This window comes from Mus musculus, chromosome 16 (assembly GCF_000001635.26).
Source record: "Mus musculus strain C57BL/6J chromosome 16, GRCm38.p6 C57BL/6J".
NCBI lineage: Eukaryota > Metazoa > Chordata > Mammalia > Rodentia > Muridae > Mus > Mus musculus.
Window position 1 is genome coordinate 85,081,583 of NC_000082.6, and position 17,111 is coordinate 85,098,693.

The 17,111-nt window shown below is 43.3% G+C and overlaps 1 protein-coding gene across 7 annotated transcripts in view; it reads right to left on the bottom strand.

The window, feature by feature from the left end:
• Positions 1–17,111, bottom strand: part of App (amyloid beta (A4) precursor protein) — a 222,590-nt gene that overhangs the window by 128,917 nt on the left and 76,562 nt on the right. For all 7 annotated transcript variants that reach the window (XM_006522873.3, NM_007471.3, NM_001198825.1 and 4 more), the window contains exon 4: positions 1,194–1,306. In XM_006522873.3, coding sequence (XP_006522936.1) covers positions 1,194–1,306 — 113 coding nt within the window. The remainder of the gene's footprint in view (positions 1–1,193; positions 1,307–17,111) is intronic.

Below are 17,111 nucleotides of genomic sequence, written 5' to 3' on the forward strand. Positions count from 1 at the left end.
AGTGCAATATCAAGACCAAAGTGAGCCCCTTAGCAAGACTCTACTTTGGATCTCAGAAGCACTTTAGAAACAAGGCCTTGGATATAGCTCAGAGGGCTATTATAGCTCAGCCTCCATGGGATTAATGTGGAAAAGAAACGTCGCCAGGTGGAGTCTACCCTGTTCCTGGGAGGGTTTTTAGCTGTTGGTCTTTGACTGTTACCTGCCAGTGGTAGTGCCTCTACAGGTCAGACAAGCAAAAATGTTCCTAGGAAGGAACAGGGGTACAAAACTGACGCTGGTAGTGAACTCCTGAGCTAGATAAAGGACCCTAATTCTAGAACACTGGCTCCCCCATCTTGACATAACTACTTAGGAGAAAAGCATTATAATTATATGGAGGGTACAGTGCGGTTCTAAGGGTGACGATTCACTACATTCTATTGTCCTTAATATTCCACTGACTTAGCCCAAAGCAGAGGCTAGCAAAGGGCTGCGCGTGCTACCCCAGATGCGCTCACCGTGGAAAGGAAGGTGGCAGGAGAGGGTATGACTTTAACGACTGTGGCCTCAGGTGGCCTTGAACATGTGGCTTCCTTGTTCTACCAGCTCATTCACCAGTAGCTAGTTAAATTATGCAAACCACATGGGACAAGAGCGATGGTAGAAAATAAATAGAGAAAGATGCTCAATGTAAGGTTACATATGCCTATTAAACATGACAGCTTTATGTTCATCTGTAAGATGTAGCCCAGAGATGTATCTAATGAGAGCTATTGCTGACCATGAGGGCTGTTCATGGATAGAGAAGCACAAACGTGTACAGACATGGTTCAGGGTAGCTCATTAGACTTTCTGTTCAGTGGTGACCTTGCCAAAAAAATAAAATTACTTTAAAAAGTAAATTCAGTTTTAAAATGCTTGAACATTGCTTCCATAAAGAACTTTCTGCCACCGGGCATGGTAGCACTCGCCTTTAATCCCAGCACTCAGGAGGCAGAGGCAGGTGGATTTCTGAGTTCGAGGCCAGCCTGGTCTACAGAGTGAGTACCAGGACAGCCAGGGCTATACAGAGAAGCCCTGTCTCGAAAAACAAAAACAAAAACAAAAAACCACCAAGAACTTACTGCCTTCAACAACCCTCTAAAAACATCTTTGTATTCCCCCCTCCCCCAAGGAGATCGCTCTGCAGGAAAGCGGGCACAGATTGGTACCTCTTTGGCGACGGTGTGCCAGTGAAGATGGGTCTCACAAACATCCATCCGCTCCTGGTGTAGGAACTTGCACTTGTCGGGCACGAGAAGGGCGTCGCTCACAAACTCACCAACTGAAAGAGAGGAGAGTGGACCTGTATCATTCGCGTATGACAGCTGATTTCACCATGGACACACACGGGCTCGACGGAGGTCAGAGAACTTACCCAGAACTTTCAATGCACGAAAAACCCCACAAAGGCTACACTACCTTTAGCATGGTGGGTCAGCCTCTTTAAACAACCGACTGCCTTGCTACCATGAAGACCTTATGTCCATACATTCCCTATGCATGCATCCTTGATGGCTGTATGTTCCCTATATATTCCCAGTGCCTTCTCCTTGAATTAATTTCAGTTTCTGCATCCATATAGCAGCTGCACAAGTAGCCACTGACATTCGTTGTCATTAAGGATTACAGTACAAAAACAGATAGCTTTAATTTGAGCACTGTCAACACCAATGTCTGTTTCTGTATTTTGTAAATTTAAACTGCTTGCAAATTGTTAGAGACTGCAGCATTTTTAAATGTTAAGCTCCAATCTGTACATACACAATGTGTATTATATATGTGTTTATATAAAAACACTCTGGAAAGAGTAATTCATTCAAATTATGGAATCTTGTTTTCTTTGAACTTACATCTCATGAGAAAGGCTCCTAAGCCTGACTGGTACTCCAGGGTTAGGAATGTTACATATCACCCTTCCTGTATACACATACATACATGTTCATGCATGTTCATACATAGTCATGAGGGTAAAAGATTGACAGTGAAAAATAACATAAGCTGTGAAATTAGTTGCTCTTGGTTTTGTCCATTGTGGCATTCCTCTGCTTCAGCACAAAGTCTGCATCTACTAGACAATGAATGTCTGTTGAAGAATGAAGAGATTTCTTTTCATACCAGAATGAAGCAAGTCCTAGGTCAATACAGTGAATGAATCTGACCGGGTGCACAGGGGAATGTCTTCAGGTAGAAATATCACTAAAGGTTAGTCTAAGTGGATGGGTAGAGTAGGTCATGAAGATAAGTTTCACAATGTATGGACAGCACCTCATTTATCATCTGATTTTCCCTGCTGTAAAAATAAAAACTCTCTGACAAATATGACCTAAGGGAGAAAGAGCTGACTCTGTCTTAGGATCCAAGGGCACATAGGGTCCATCATGGTGGGAAAGAAAGACAGTCTCTCACACAGCTGTGACATCCACTACCAGGAAGCAGAGAATGTGGAATACAACAGGCTCCTCTGCTCCCCTGTTCCACACATGCAGCACAGGATCCCGGCAAGGGAATGGTGCCACCCACAGTGGGCCACTTGTTCCATCCTAGTTAACATAATAAGATAATCAACCACAGGCATGCTCATAGGCCAATCTCCCAGGTGATTCTAGATTCTGTGGATTAATGCTGGCCATCAGACTATTCCATCCCTACCCCTGACACAGCTCTGGCAAGCATGCTTGTACTGGAGGAAGGGAAGGGCAAAGGGCACTTCAAAACTTCCCACTTCTGCAGCTGCATCATGCATCTTACTCCACACAGAGCCATGATGTCATCTCCTACAAATCCACTTCCCTAGTGAGAAACCTCTGCAAAGAAACCTGCCTAAGGCAGTGTGGACCACAGGAGGTTGTAACCTAGTTCCAGAGCTAAACAGATACCATCTATGAGGAAGGACCGTTCCCAGGTGAACTACTCAGGCTGTCTGAGGAAGTCAGGTAACCAATCCTGGCGGCCAGGAAATGCCTATTCACTGAGGTATTTCAGGAAAATAGGGTATAGGAAGACAAAAGTGACCACAACCCTTAATATAGCCACCCTCCTTAGTTAACATGGTCAGCCATATTTGCATCTGTGATGTTTTCCTGTTTCATAAGTAATTATTGGACAGATTAAATGCTGGCCTATTATTAAATGCTGACTGTTAATATTGAATCCATTTTTAGAATATCAAAAGAAAACATAAGATGTTCTGGTCCATGGCCTAAATGAGTTCTTGGGGGTACAAATAGAAAAACTGGTGCCAAGAAACAAAATCAAATCCATCGGTTTTCGTCTGTCCAGGGCTCGATGACAGTGCTGAGCCAGTCACTGAGAGATGCTTACAGTCTAACAACTGTTCATTCTATTTTAAAAGGATACTGGAATTTTTAATTTGCAAATTATTTTACTTAACTGTAAGTTGCTGGTATTGCCTATAGCTAACGAAAAATTGCTCTAGCAAAGGATTAACACGAGCTACTTTAAAAGGCCTCAGGACAAAGGGCAAAATGGAAGCTCACTGTGCCCTATCATTAAAGTGAAATTTACCAGTGGACAGCCTTTCTTATCGTCCCCTGAGGGTTGGGAAAGCATATTAGAATGCCACTCATCAAGAAGGTTAGAAGGCTAAATTATAAAAATCTCTCCCAGAGAGAGAGAGAGAGAGAGAGAGAGAGAGAGAGAGAGAGCCTGGAGAGATGGCTCAGGAGTTAAGAGGGCTACTGTTGTTGAGTTCAGTCCCTAGCATCCAGTATGTCCTGCTCCGTTGCGACCCGACACCTCTGACAACTGTGAATATCTGCATTCGTGCACAGATTGTCCTACTGAGAATTATCCACATAATACAATTAAAGATGGAAATAAATAGCAAAAAAATTCTTTAAGAATTGAGAGGATTGAATTTTGTTAAAAATTAATTTTTTAACAAAGTCTATGCTAGAACATAGTTTAGTTTTACGGGAAAGATGGATGTTTTGATATAGACTGAGAGTAATATGTAAATCAAAATTTATTGATTTTTTTTTTTAAAAAGTCTATGATAGGTATAACCTGGGGTTTCCATACACAAGGATGGGTGCTTTGGGTTTGGAAATAAACCTGTTTATGTGGACTCATGCTTCAAGAGCGAGCATTTCTTAACAGAATTCAGATGAAGGCAGCCAATGTTCAAATTAAACAGAGAATCGGAAGGAGAAGCTGTGCTCACCGCGTCTACATATTGTGGGAAATAAGGCAACGTTTACTCTAAACAGAAAAATTCTCCAATACACACTGGGCATGTTTTTTGGTAGCCATGCAAACTGTTTTTATGTGAAAGAAAAAAAGAATTTCATATTTAAAGCACATATGCAAATTTCAGAGGAGAGAGGGTTTTTAAAGTAGATAAAATGCACACTTGGCTGATGTCTTGGCAAGAAAACAAAGATGTGGAAATCAACAGGGCCCCTGCAGGCGTGCAGTGCTGGCTCTGGTGTCGGGGAGAACAGACCTCTAACCTGAATTACCTCATTTTGTAGATGGGCAGGAAGAAGTGCAGGTCAGTGGTTCGCTCACAGGGCCAGCAGGCAGCAGAGCTGAGCTGAAATTTCACGTGTCCCTGCTCTCTGGCCTTCCAGAGATACCTTGACTCATTGAAACTCGGGTCACCATGGTTTACATGGCCAATCTCCCTTGGCTTTGATATAAGAAAATGATTTATCCTAAGCCCGTGAAATATTTTAATGTTATGATCTGATCAGTCTGGCCATTAGAAAAGAATGAGACTAAAATGTCCAGTCATCCAAATGAACGGGCCGGGAATGCATTCTGCTGCATCAGTTAGAACCCATCGAACAGTGACTTGAACACAGTGCGACTGTGTGACACCGGGCTCTGTAGTCACAAGATAGACTGTCCATGGGAACCTATAACCTCACGGTCACGCTCCCGGCGGAATGGAGCAAGGATGGGCGGTTTCCTGCTCTGCAGTTTCCCGGTGTTACCAGGGAGGGAGACTCTCCCTCCAAGTGATCCCCCGCCAACGGGCTGCATTTTTACCCACTGTCTTAGCTGCTCGAATTGAGTTGCAATGGAAGTGAGCAGAAAGTATTTGCCAGTGAGCTTACTGTATAAGGTTCCCTTACACAAGAGAACGTTTGAGAAAAGGAGAGGGAATGGTGGCTATGAAACCTGTGAAAGGTAGATTCTGCAGTACCGTGCATTCAAGGGCAGGGATGCACTTCTAATTATTATATTGTGACTTTACAGAAAAAAGATCCCAGCAATGAGGTAGTATTAGGAGTATAAACATCCACTATCAGAAACATGAGGGGACCCCCACCAGTTCGCCCCACAGGGGAAAATAAGAAGGAACCAGTGTGAGACAATTGAGAAATTTTTTTCTCAGAACTAGGACTGTTTTGGACAGTCAGAATGGGTTTTTGAATAAAATGATTTCAAAGGAAAAGCTGCAAGCAAGAGAACCACGTTTATTATAGCTATTCTGTGGAGCTCTGTGGAGCCTCACAGATGAAGTGGTGCGTTGTACATTTGAACATCACGTATGCTAGATAACAGCTCCGGTAGAGCTCTGCAGAGGGAGGCAGAGGCCCAGGATGAGAGCAGTGAGCCTCCAAGTCTCACGATGATGGTGGTTCTTAAGAGAAGTCTGGGTATCTTCAAACACCTCTCCCAAGAACCTCAGTCCACCCCTAACACAAGTCTTCATTGCAAGTTATTTACATTTCTCCTAGGGCTGAGAATCCAGGAAACCGACAAGAGATGCAATAAAGTAGCACTCTAGAGGAACATGATAATAAGAAAGAAACTGTTGGCTGGTGAGAAATATGATGGAGAAAAAGTGGAGGAACTGGAGTAGGGACTAATCTGAGAGACAAGGTGGAGAACTTTACTGGGTCGTGAGAGCGAATAGGTTGAGAATGCGCTGGAGAAAGCGAGAAAAGGGAAGAGAAAAACATCCTACGTTGACAGAAGACATTCCAGCCACAGAGCAACAGGGTACAGAAGTCCCTAGCAAACGCATGCCTATGAATCCAGACAAAAACAGGAGGGGGTGAATTCTCAGAGAAGAGCAATTTGCATGAGCTCATGGGTGGGTGAGGGCAGGCTACACAGTGTTCAGCTACAAATCTGGTCAGCACTTTTGAGGAACACAGGGAGATGGGCATGTTCGCCTGTCATTAGCATCATAGCTGACTAGGCTGGTGCTGTTGACCTTATCCACGGGAAAAGTGACACCACCTCAGACTAGGATGAAGAGTTTAGAATGGAAGTCAAACTGAAAAGATCCGGGAGGAAAGAAACAAAGCCTGCCTACTCCTGCCTCACAAACTAGAAGCCACTTCACACCGGATGGAGATGCCCAGGATCAGATGTGTCTCACATGTCCCCATAAATTCGCAAACGTACAAATACCCACTCTAGATTTATGTGCGCTTTAGTTCACACTGCATATGTACATACCAAAGTGATAGCTACAGACCGAAGAAATGTTTACTCATATTTACTTGGAAAATTTATTTAAATATATATATATATTTTGTTTCAGCACGTTAGATGGACTGACGCCCTATAAGTGGCGCACGCTGACAACCAGCTGGCAAACGGCTCCGGGAGGCATTTGTGTGGAAAGAATGTTTTCAGAAGTGTATTTCACCAAAATGCCTCTCAACTGGCTCGGCATGAGGCAGAGTTTTGCTTCATGGTGAGGGTCACCTCTGGGTTCTCAGGAACACATGAGTAAATGACTCGGTTCTGTAAAGTGGCTGTGCTGTCACCCCGAGTGTCACCGTAACTATTACAATAACAGCTGGCAGCTGGGTTTCTTCAGAGAACAATTTGGCAGATGGCAGAAGCTGAGTGAATGTTTCAAGCAAGCTGCAAGCCAAGAAGTGAGCACTAAAAGTTTCCTTTAAGTCTTTCAGACTCATTCAGGTGAGGAGAGTTCTGCCTCACATACATACCACACGCAGATGTGCTCACGTTCGTGAACACACTAACCGTGAGATGGGTGTTCAAGAGAAACAGACTACCTGTACCTCTCTGTTAACAATAATTGTTTTGAAATAATAATGATATTTTTTCAAAGTATAGTGATCAACAATGGCTAACAATTTTAGGATTTTTTAAAGAGCTTTCACAATTTAAAGTACTGTAATTGTGATGTTGTCATCAGAGCATTCTGAATTAAATGGTGGAGGCAAAGGAAGGTGGGTGGAAGGCAGATGCTCACAGTGGGGTGAGAGTTTACAGACAAGCACGGGAAGTAGAACAGTCCAGTGGGTGATAGAGGGATCAACAGGGTGAGCTCCTAGGGATGCTAATTGAGACACAGAGAGCTACAGAAATATCTACAGGAATCCATACTATAAGATCGAGGAGTAGCAAGGGGACTTCCTCGGTCCATCAGCAACAAAGCAGACACTTCAGCAGCAATGAGCACACAAAGCCTAGATATTGGATCTTTCTATTATTCTCCAACAAAAGGAAACAGGACTCTGGAGAAATGATTGATTCTTAGATTTGTGGAGAAGATAAAGGACAACCCTACAGCATCTTGTTGGAATCACAAAGTTTTTATAGGGGTTATATAAAGTGAGCATGTGTGCTTGTGTGTGCACACATACACACACACACACACACTGTGCAGGACAGAATTAAATATCGACGTATAATAGGAAAATTCATTAGTCTAAGTGATGAAACACTGGGAAAAAAAAAGATAATCTCCTATTCAGAAGAATTCTAAATACTTTACACATATAAACTCTAACCTAGGAAAAGTGGGGCGTGATTCTCCATCCCAGTCGTGGGCTCCGTGTAATGACTTTCTTTAAAAATGAAAGTGTGTGTGTGAGTATATGTGTTATATTTCACATACAGTGTACATATTATGTTTGTGTGCCTAAATTGGTCCACCTTTAGCTATTGGGAGTTGTCTCCTGTACTCATCGGGCATACCCCCCTGCACAGACTTTATGATTCTGACAAGATGCTGTAGGGTCTTCTTGTTTATCTACTGCCCGGTTCTTAAAATTGGCCACTTCTCCAGCAATTTTACCACATTTTTGTTTTTTCAGTATCTTGAATACTCCCCCCTCCTGTCTCTACTTCCAGAATGCTGGGCTTACACATGAGGCCACACTGACCCTCTGCAATTCCTTTCATAGTTTGGACAAGAAACAAGTTTTTACAGTATAGGATTTTCCATTTATGGCAGGATGTGGCATCTAGAAAGTCCCCAATTATGAAGCTTTTGGAATTTCAGGTTTTATGATAAGAATGCTCAGTTTTTCATAGTGGAGACACTCTAAAAAAGGCTTACTGGCCAGAGAAATTCAAAGAGTAATGAAAATAAACATCGAAATCTAACATGATGTGATGCAATTTTAAGTGGCTACTCAACATCAGTGGGTACCACTAAATGCTAACCTGTCCTGGAGCTGTATCCGTAGAAGATGGGAGAAATGAGGCATATGCAAGCAGTGTGCACCAAGAGCAGTCAGGCCCAACAGAAATAAAAAGTAGCTCACATATGTGGTTTCAGGCACATTCTAAAAAGCAGTATGCATTTTTCCATACTCAATATATACTAAATTCACTCTGGGAACATATTTTATTTATGCATCCTATATTTTGTCTTTTCAACGTGAAACCATTGCACAAATACTTATTAAAGCATGCTGTATTTTCCTTTGCTCCACGGTTTGCCTTTATACCTGCAAAGCTGTCTGGAGTAGCTGTCTTCAGTATTGTATGGCCACTAGTGGCTGGTGGCTGGCAGTGAGCACAAGACACCTTCCATAGGATTTTAAAGATCGGGAATTTCTTTTGAGGACCCATGAGCTAAATTCGGACAGGTAGGGGTTTTGGGAGAACATGTGAAGCCCAAGACAGGGGTTAGTAGAGGAACAGGAGTCTGGATCTGAATGCAACTGTCCACTGATACTGCACGGTTTTACTATGTGAGTATACTGTTCATCGTGTGAGCGTAAACGGCATAGATGCTGAGAGATGCGCCTCCAGGATTCGCTTTGTTACCACCCTAATCAGTGCTTACCATACCTGCCTTTCTCCCTCCTCCACTTTCGACAGTTCTGCTGTTATTATATTTTGTATTTATAGGATATGTGACTAGCTCCGCTATGGAAACCGAAGGACGTCGGTTCCCACCAGGCCTCAGCCTCCTTTGGTTAAACTCATTCTTGTTTCCTAGGAGCTAAAAAGTGGACCCTGCAGAGACACCGTCCTATATTACATTGTCTCCTGAAACACAAATATCCTCGCTGGCCGCTTTCCCCAAACGCTTTTCTTTTTCTGCCTCATTAAAAAAATTTTTTTCAAAGCCACATAGATTAAAAAAAAAAGATGTAATTAATTAGAGTTATATGCGGTGCTTTAAAAAAAAGGAAAGAGAAGAAAAAAAACCCACATAATTACTTACAAAACGCCAACCAGGCTGAGGTACAGTGAGGCACGACAACCACCAGTCATTAGCAAAACCTGACATCACAGTGGGAAGAAAAAGTACACAGCCCGGTCTTCCATGTGCCAGATCCAGAAACCCCTGTGTGAGGCAGGCTATAATCAAGACAGGAAGAGGCACTTAGAGAGTTTCTGCCCGAGCTCTAGTCCGTCCGTCATTCTCTAAACCTTGCCGGAATCTTTCCGATCCTTTCCACGTGGCTCAGCACATGACGATCGACAACAGTTCGTTCAAGGTCAACACCAAATGCTTTGGTCTCAGTCCCCGTGTTCCCTGACCACTCCATCACACCACCGTCTTCTTGTAGCTTCAGTCCTCTCCTCCCGCTTCTCCGCAAGCCAGACCGCTCTTGTTCTCCGCTTTCTGTGTGAAGCTCACTCTCAGTGCCGCCCCCCCACCCACTTTTTAACAGTCCTGATTGCACAAAGCTCTGCCCTCTGCTCATTTTCCACTGTCACTCAGGAATACCACTCGGGCCTAAGGATTCAGTCACTTTCTCTACTCTTCCAAGGCTGACCTCTCTTTTGGCATTTCTAGTCACCGGCTAGACACATAGAGACGTCATGGTGTCCAACCAGCTTTTCAAATCCCATGTACGCAAAGAAAAATGGCCCATTTCTCACTGGGTCAAATATCTTATGGGGAGAAAGAAGAGAATGGGAAAAAAATGTCACAGCACTTAACAAGTCAACTGCAAAGAAATGAGGCCATACCCCTTGAAACTGGCTCAGCTTTTAACTGGGCATCAGAGCACTATGGTCAGCTATCAGCACTCACTCTCTTAAAGCACTCGCTCTCAGCAGCACACCTAGGGATGAGCAACACAGGAGATAATAGAATTAAAAAGGAAGCAGATTAAAACATGACCCATCAAGGTCTTTTAGAAATTACCTATATCCTTTCCAGCCGTGTTTCCACAAACATGATCTTTTCAAAGGGGGTGAGCCCCTAGATAAATTCGTACCCTCCTCCTGTCACCATGCCAGTCCAGTCTTCGAAAGTGCCACTCAGATTTGTAAACAAGGCTTAGTTTCATTATTGCAAATCAATTTTCTGGAGCTTACTGCTCCTCAGAGAGCTGAAATAATTGAATTCCTGGACTTGTACGGAGAAAGGTTTGGGCAAGAAAGAATTATATGGAGGATTCAAAAGGTAGATCTCTAACTATGCTTTGGCAGCAAATTCCCCTGGAGGGTTCTGATCCACTTCTCTAATGCAGACTTTTATGATGAACTACACCGGCTGATGCAAATAAAATGGAAGTCAGATGGGGACACTCTGCTAACAGAACATAAAGGCAGCAGTTAAGCTTTTACAGCTGATAAGCAATGGCTTTAAAGTATAAGGAAGACATAGAATGTTAATATGTGACTAGGACTTCTCTCTGCCCACAAGCACCAGAAATATCTATAGAGAATTAAATATATATGCACAATTTGAGACTTTTGGTTGGCTTCATGCTCATAACCTAAGTAAGTATTTTCAAGGAGACAAAAGTCTAGGGTCACATAGCTAAATGAGAACAAGGCTCTTCCTCAACCTACTAATCTCCTATCACCAAACAGTCGATGGTAGATGTAAATAAATGGAGATTTCTGCTCCCTTCGCCAGATTTTCTGCTTGGTTGAATTTGATAATGAAAACGTCTGTTCCTTTCAGAGGGAGCACAAGTGTCATTCAGTTTTCACTCACCAGGCAGGGAATGAATGCGTTTGATTGGCTGTAGAATCATTTGAATATGCAAAATCATTTAAATAAGCATCCTTACAAGCTGAGGCACTTCCATCCATCCATGGATGCAGCAGTTTAGAGTTCTCTCCCTCAGTAAATCGAGGCATCAAATGAAGGTGTACTCATGCTTCAAACATCGTTAGACTCCACCCACCCTCCCCCTTTGCACATGGCTCAGTCACGCCTTCCTTTCCAGGCTGGGTACTCAACCAGAAAACAGCGATCAGTGCCAAAGCCCATTCCATTACCCCGAAGTCTTCCAGGTCAACGATCCAGAGTCACATGAAAAGACTAACTTGAGTTTACCTCTCCGGGGAGCAGATATTTTGAAGAGCAAGCATTCTGGGCAAGCAGAGACTAAGCTTTTAAATGCACTTAAATCATTTCTCAAAAATAGAAGATACAAGCAGAGTTTTTGGAGAACTTACATCTCTCATTTTATATTAAACAATCAGAAGGAGGACCTATGTGACTAAGGCTTGAAATAATTAAAGGGGATACCCCCTTTCAGATGGTATGATTTCTGCCTTTCTTGTTGACGAACATGCATTCAAGCAAAGTTATCATTCAGATCTGAGTTGTTTTACCCCAGGAATGTGGTGTAGGAAAAACACTGAGGCAAACTGACAATACGTAGCAGAATCTTCTGGAAGAAGTGTGAGTGAGGCAGCCCTTCCAACAGCATCCACTTTAGCAGACTATAGGAGTTCTCTGGTCTAAGCTTAAAGTTGTATGAAGTGTGCCCTTGAGGTCATTCATCAGAAAGGAAAATAAAGAAAATAAAGGCAAAGCCACTCCTTCCTCTTGACCTCAGTGGATGCCACATGACATCTGCACGATCAGCTCGTCTGGGGTTCTATTCAAGCTATATGGCTATCTCCAAGCCTAGACACAGTAGCCCATCTCTCCGAGAAAATAGAGCTGACATTCGAAAAGCCACGTAGAGTACAAAGGACATCTTTGATAACCAGTCCCATCTCAACAGAATATTCAACTACAACAATAAATAATAGGTCTTATCTGTATTTTCCTGAATTTTAAGCATTTGCCATTTTTTTGATTCATTAGGCAACTCTAGTTAGCATTCCCTCAGCAAGCGGCCTCTGCATTTGCTTGCAGATGATTTAACTTTCGTCTTTTCAGCTCTAATTTTAAATTTCTCTCTCTCTCTCTCTCTCTCTCTCTCTCTCTCTCTCTCTCTCTCTCTCTCTCTCTGTGTGTGTGTGTGTGTGTGTGTGTGTGAGAGAGAGAGAGAGAGAGAGAGAGAGAGAGAGAGAGAGAGAGAGAGAGAGAGAATTCAAGCAAGTATATGTAGAGGTCAAAGGACAACTCTCAAAGGTCATTTCTCTCCAAGATGTGGGCCCTGAACTCAGCTTTCCCATCCTATGCACAAACATCTCTATCCACTGAGCCATATCCTTGGTCCCTAGCTTTAGGACAGTCCTAAATTCTCCTCATAAAATAACATCATTCTAAACTAGAGACCACATCTATATTTTTAACCAATACTTTGCAACCAATCTTATATTTATACCGAAGTATTCCAAAATGCTTTTTAGAAGTCAAAATTTAAGAATGTGTTAATTACACAGTACCACTTTAAAATATATTAAAAATCAGGCCATGAATGCTTGCCAGGTATTGGCAGCAGGACTCCTAGTTCACATGGACTTAATTAGTTCTTAAGCAAGGAACCAAGAGTCCTGGAGACTTTGATAAAAGAAAGGAACAGGCGTAGGGGGTGTACATGCACAAACACCCTCCCTTCTTGCTTTCTCCAGCCCTTCTCAATCTCTCATAACTACCCCTTCTCTCTCTCTCTCGTGAGTATGTACCACACACATGCACACACACATATACATTCATGCATGTGCACAGATATACCTATCTGCATAGTTTTCAGAAGGCTGAGAATAACTATACTCCTCTCTTATGACAAATTGTAATCATTGCAAATGGTATTTAGCAATAAATTAAGTGATAAAAATAGCATACTGTTTAAGCACGGTTTAATCTAAAAATCTCAAATTTATCATCTATTAGTAGTGTTTCATTTGGCAGTGCTGGAGCTCGAACCCAGGACCTCACTCACGGCAGGCAAATGCTCGACCACTGCCCAGCATTTCTTCATAAGGAACTGGCATCTACCGGTATCTCCTGAAATGTCCAAGAAAGCTATGTGCCAGTACTCCAGAGGTCACACCAAATCTGAGACTCTTCCTAGAGAAGAAACCTTGCCTTGGGCATGATAACTCAGGACGGCTATTAGGGAAACCACAGCATGGATGGAATTTTCTGGCAAGCATGTGAGTTATACAAAATGAACGACCAGGGAGAAAGGCTGTAGAAAAACACCAGTAGTTAGGATTTCTGAAGTCTACAAAAAGAGCCTGTGATGGAAAACAATGAAGGAATGCACAGAAGGAACAGCAAGGCAAAGACTACAATCAAGAGAATCTGTGCTCAGAGCATCAGTGATTCCACAGATAAACGGAGCTGGAGACATGGACTCCTGATGCTGCCTGACTGCAAAAGAGTCGAAGGCTAACAGGCCCTCCTATGACCTCTAACCACCAGATCAGGAGGCAGAACTGTGAAGGACAGACAGCAAAGATGTCTGCTCAAGAAATGCATGCGATCAGCACACTGACACGAAGCCAAGAGTTCTCTGAAGAACAAAGAAAGCCCGAGAAGCCTACACAGTAGTGATAACGGAAATCAAACGGGCCGTGGGGCAAAGGTCTTCATCAAGTCAAAAGGGAGACAGAAGACTAAAGAACATCTCGAGGAAAATATATGCACGCAGGCCTGCAAGGCCTGCTCAAGGCCTAGCTCGTGAGCTTAAAGTGTTTGCCATGCAAGCCTGGCGACTCGATTCTCACCAAGAAACCTAGGTAATAAACAAAAGGGGAGAACTGACTCCAGAAAGTTGTTCTCTGACCTCCACAGTTGTACCATGACACAACACACACGCGCACACACACACACACACACACACACACACGCACGCACGCACGCACGCACGCGCGCACACAGTAATATTTTTTCTCTTACAGTTCAAAAAACATTTATTTGTTTATATGTATATATATATATAGTATCTATCTATCTATCTATCTATCTATCTATCTATCTATGTGCGTATGTCTGTGTCTCTGTCTCTCTGTCTCTGCCTCTCTGTCTCTGCCTCTCTGTCTCTGTCTCTGTCTCTGTCTCTCTCTCTGTCTCTCTCTCTCTCTGTCTCTCTCTCTCTCTCTCTGTGCCTGAGTGTGTGTATGTGTACCAGTGAAGCACATGCGTGCAGGAATGCCCAGAGGCCCAAAGAGGGTGTCAGACAGATACCTTACATCTGGAGTTACAGACAGCAGTAAGCTGCCAAAAGGGTACTGGGACCTGAACCCAGCTCCTCTGGAAGAACAGCTCTTAGCTACTGAGCTATAATCTCTCCAGCCCCAAACAATAGATTCTTTTTTTCTTTTTCAAAAAATACAAGGATGCATTTGGTACCCATACATTTTAAACTCAACTTCGAATTCTGACTACAATCTTACTATAAGAGCCATGGCGGTTGATGAAAACAGCTCAAATCACTCAACTGGTAAACTCCAAGGGAGCTTCTTGGAAGGCTGACTGTAGTCATGCTGCTATCAGCATAGGCTGACATAAGGACACTGATGCCTGCTGTCACCTTAGGAAGTGTTTGGCAGGAGAAGTTCCACTCCCTGTCTTCTGCCTTTCAAGTGATGTCCCTCCTTCTCCCTGTCCCTCCCATTCGTTTAAACCTTCAGTTCATTCTTTCAATACATGGTGACAAGCGGGAACTAAGGGGCTGTGACATGTTCTAAGCTCTCGGGAGTTTTCAGTGAGCGAACAAAAGTCCTAATCACCAAAGAGCTTATATTTCACACAGAAACCAATTATCTCCGAATGCAAAAGCATGGCGAGGAAGCATTGTTAATCTTCTGCCCCATGAAGTATTTATTCCTAATATAGCCCTGCAATTATTCTTTTCCCTAAGCAGATTCGCCAATTCACTGATGTAATACTTTCCTGACACGATGCTCTCACAGTTGACTGCCATTCAAACGGGGAGATGAGACATTTTCTTTAATGATGTAGCCACTGGTAAGACTCCCGTCATCAAGCCCTGATCCATACTCGCACAAGCAACCCCAGTGAAAGGGATCTATGGGGGTCCACGGGGACAGGTTAGTGCTGGTGACTTGGGTAAGGACCTGCTTTAGTGATTTCTCCACTTTAAGTCTCCCCAAAGCGGGAGGTGATACCACCTCTTAAGTCTCCTGCCTTCTCTTCACACCAACGTTACCAGCGTAGCCTCATGTGGTACCTTCCTCAAGACAGGCAGTGAAGATCACATCTTCAACGTCTCTCCAATGAGACAGGTACTAAAAGGGGTAACAGAATGCTTGAGAGATGGAGCCTGGAGGTGAGAGGAGGTTATGTGATTGGTGGCCTTGCCCTCCAAGAGAGGTGTGAGAAGCCCCTAGCTTCCTCCTCTCCCATTACTTTTTATTGCTGGCCATGAGGTAATCCATGTATTCCTATCACCACCTTACCTCACCATAGGCACAAAACAATTGGGCCAACCAACTCTGCACGCGCTAAACTAAGAGCCTTGTCCTCGGAGCTCCACAGAAAGCCTACCAACAACACAGATGACATAGCTGTTCACACTGATGTCTGTGTGTTTTAATAAAATAACTTTTTGCTGTATTTATTTATTTATTTATTTATTTATTTATTTATTTATTTATTTATTTTTATGTTCTGTGTTTCGTTTGCCAAAAGTAGTAAGAGCCCACACTTTAAAATTTGCTTCACTTCCTATGTTTCCTCGGCACTATACCTTTCCCAAACTCTGTGAGAGGACTCTAAAGCCACACAAGGGGCCAAGCTGGGACTCTACAGCAGGTCATCCATCAGTGTCATCTCTTCCTCAAGAGCCCCACTTCTGGGATGCCCTCCACTCTTCTGCAATCTTCCCTCGTTGCTCTCCAGACTGCTGCTGCCCAGCTGCTGCGTTGGGACTTTCCTTCTCTGTTAGGGATCAAAGCCAAAGCTGAAGACTCACAGGAAAAGAGAACTAGGAAGAGGGACAGAGAAGGGGCCCCTGGGACACATCATTGGGGATATGAAATTCATCAAGGGGTATGTAAAAAAACAGAATGTTTAATCAGCTACTTGGCAACTACCATGACCTTAAAAAAAAAAAGACCTGAATTTCTCTCCATTGTAGAGAAAAATAATGAGAGCCTTCTGCACGTACCTATGTTTAAACCAACCAATCTTCCTTCCTTCCTTCCTTCCTTCCTTCCTTCCTTCCTTCCTTCCTTCCTTCCTTCCTTCCTTCCTTCCTCCCTCCCTCCCTCCCTCCCTCCCTCCCTCCCTCCCTCCCTCCCTCCCTCCCCCCTCCCTCCCTCCCTCCCTCCCTCCCTCCCTCCCTCCCTCCCTCCTTCCTTCCTTCCTTCCTGATTCTTTGTTTGAGAAAGGGTCTCACTTTGCAACCCTGGCTATCCTCGACTTCATTATGTAGACCAGGTTGGCCTATATTTCACAGAGCTCTTCCTGCCACTGCCTACTGAGTATTGGTGTTAAAGGCCTGGGCCACCATGCTGGGCCATAGCTGATATTGATACTAAACTGTCTTTTAACTTGAACTTTAGATTCACTGTTATGTCATGTTAATTCTTATATTCTTGAGGTTATTTTTTAGATAATGATTTTAAAAGCCTATCATCTCCTACCCTGGCCAGCAGTATTTTATCAGTCAAGTATAATATCTTCATTAATTCAATTTCAGTAATCTTGATAAAATTCTTACCTTTAAAACAACTAAAGTGGTTTTAATGAGTACTTTGTAGATTCATTATCAGGA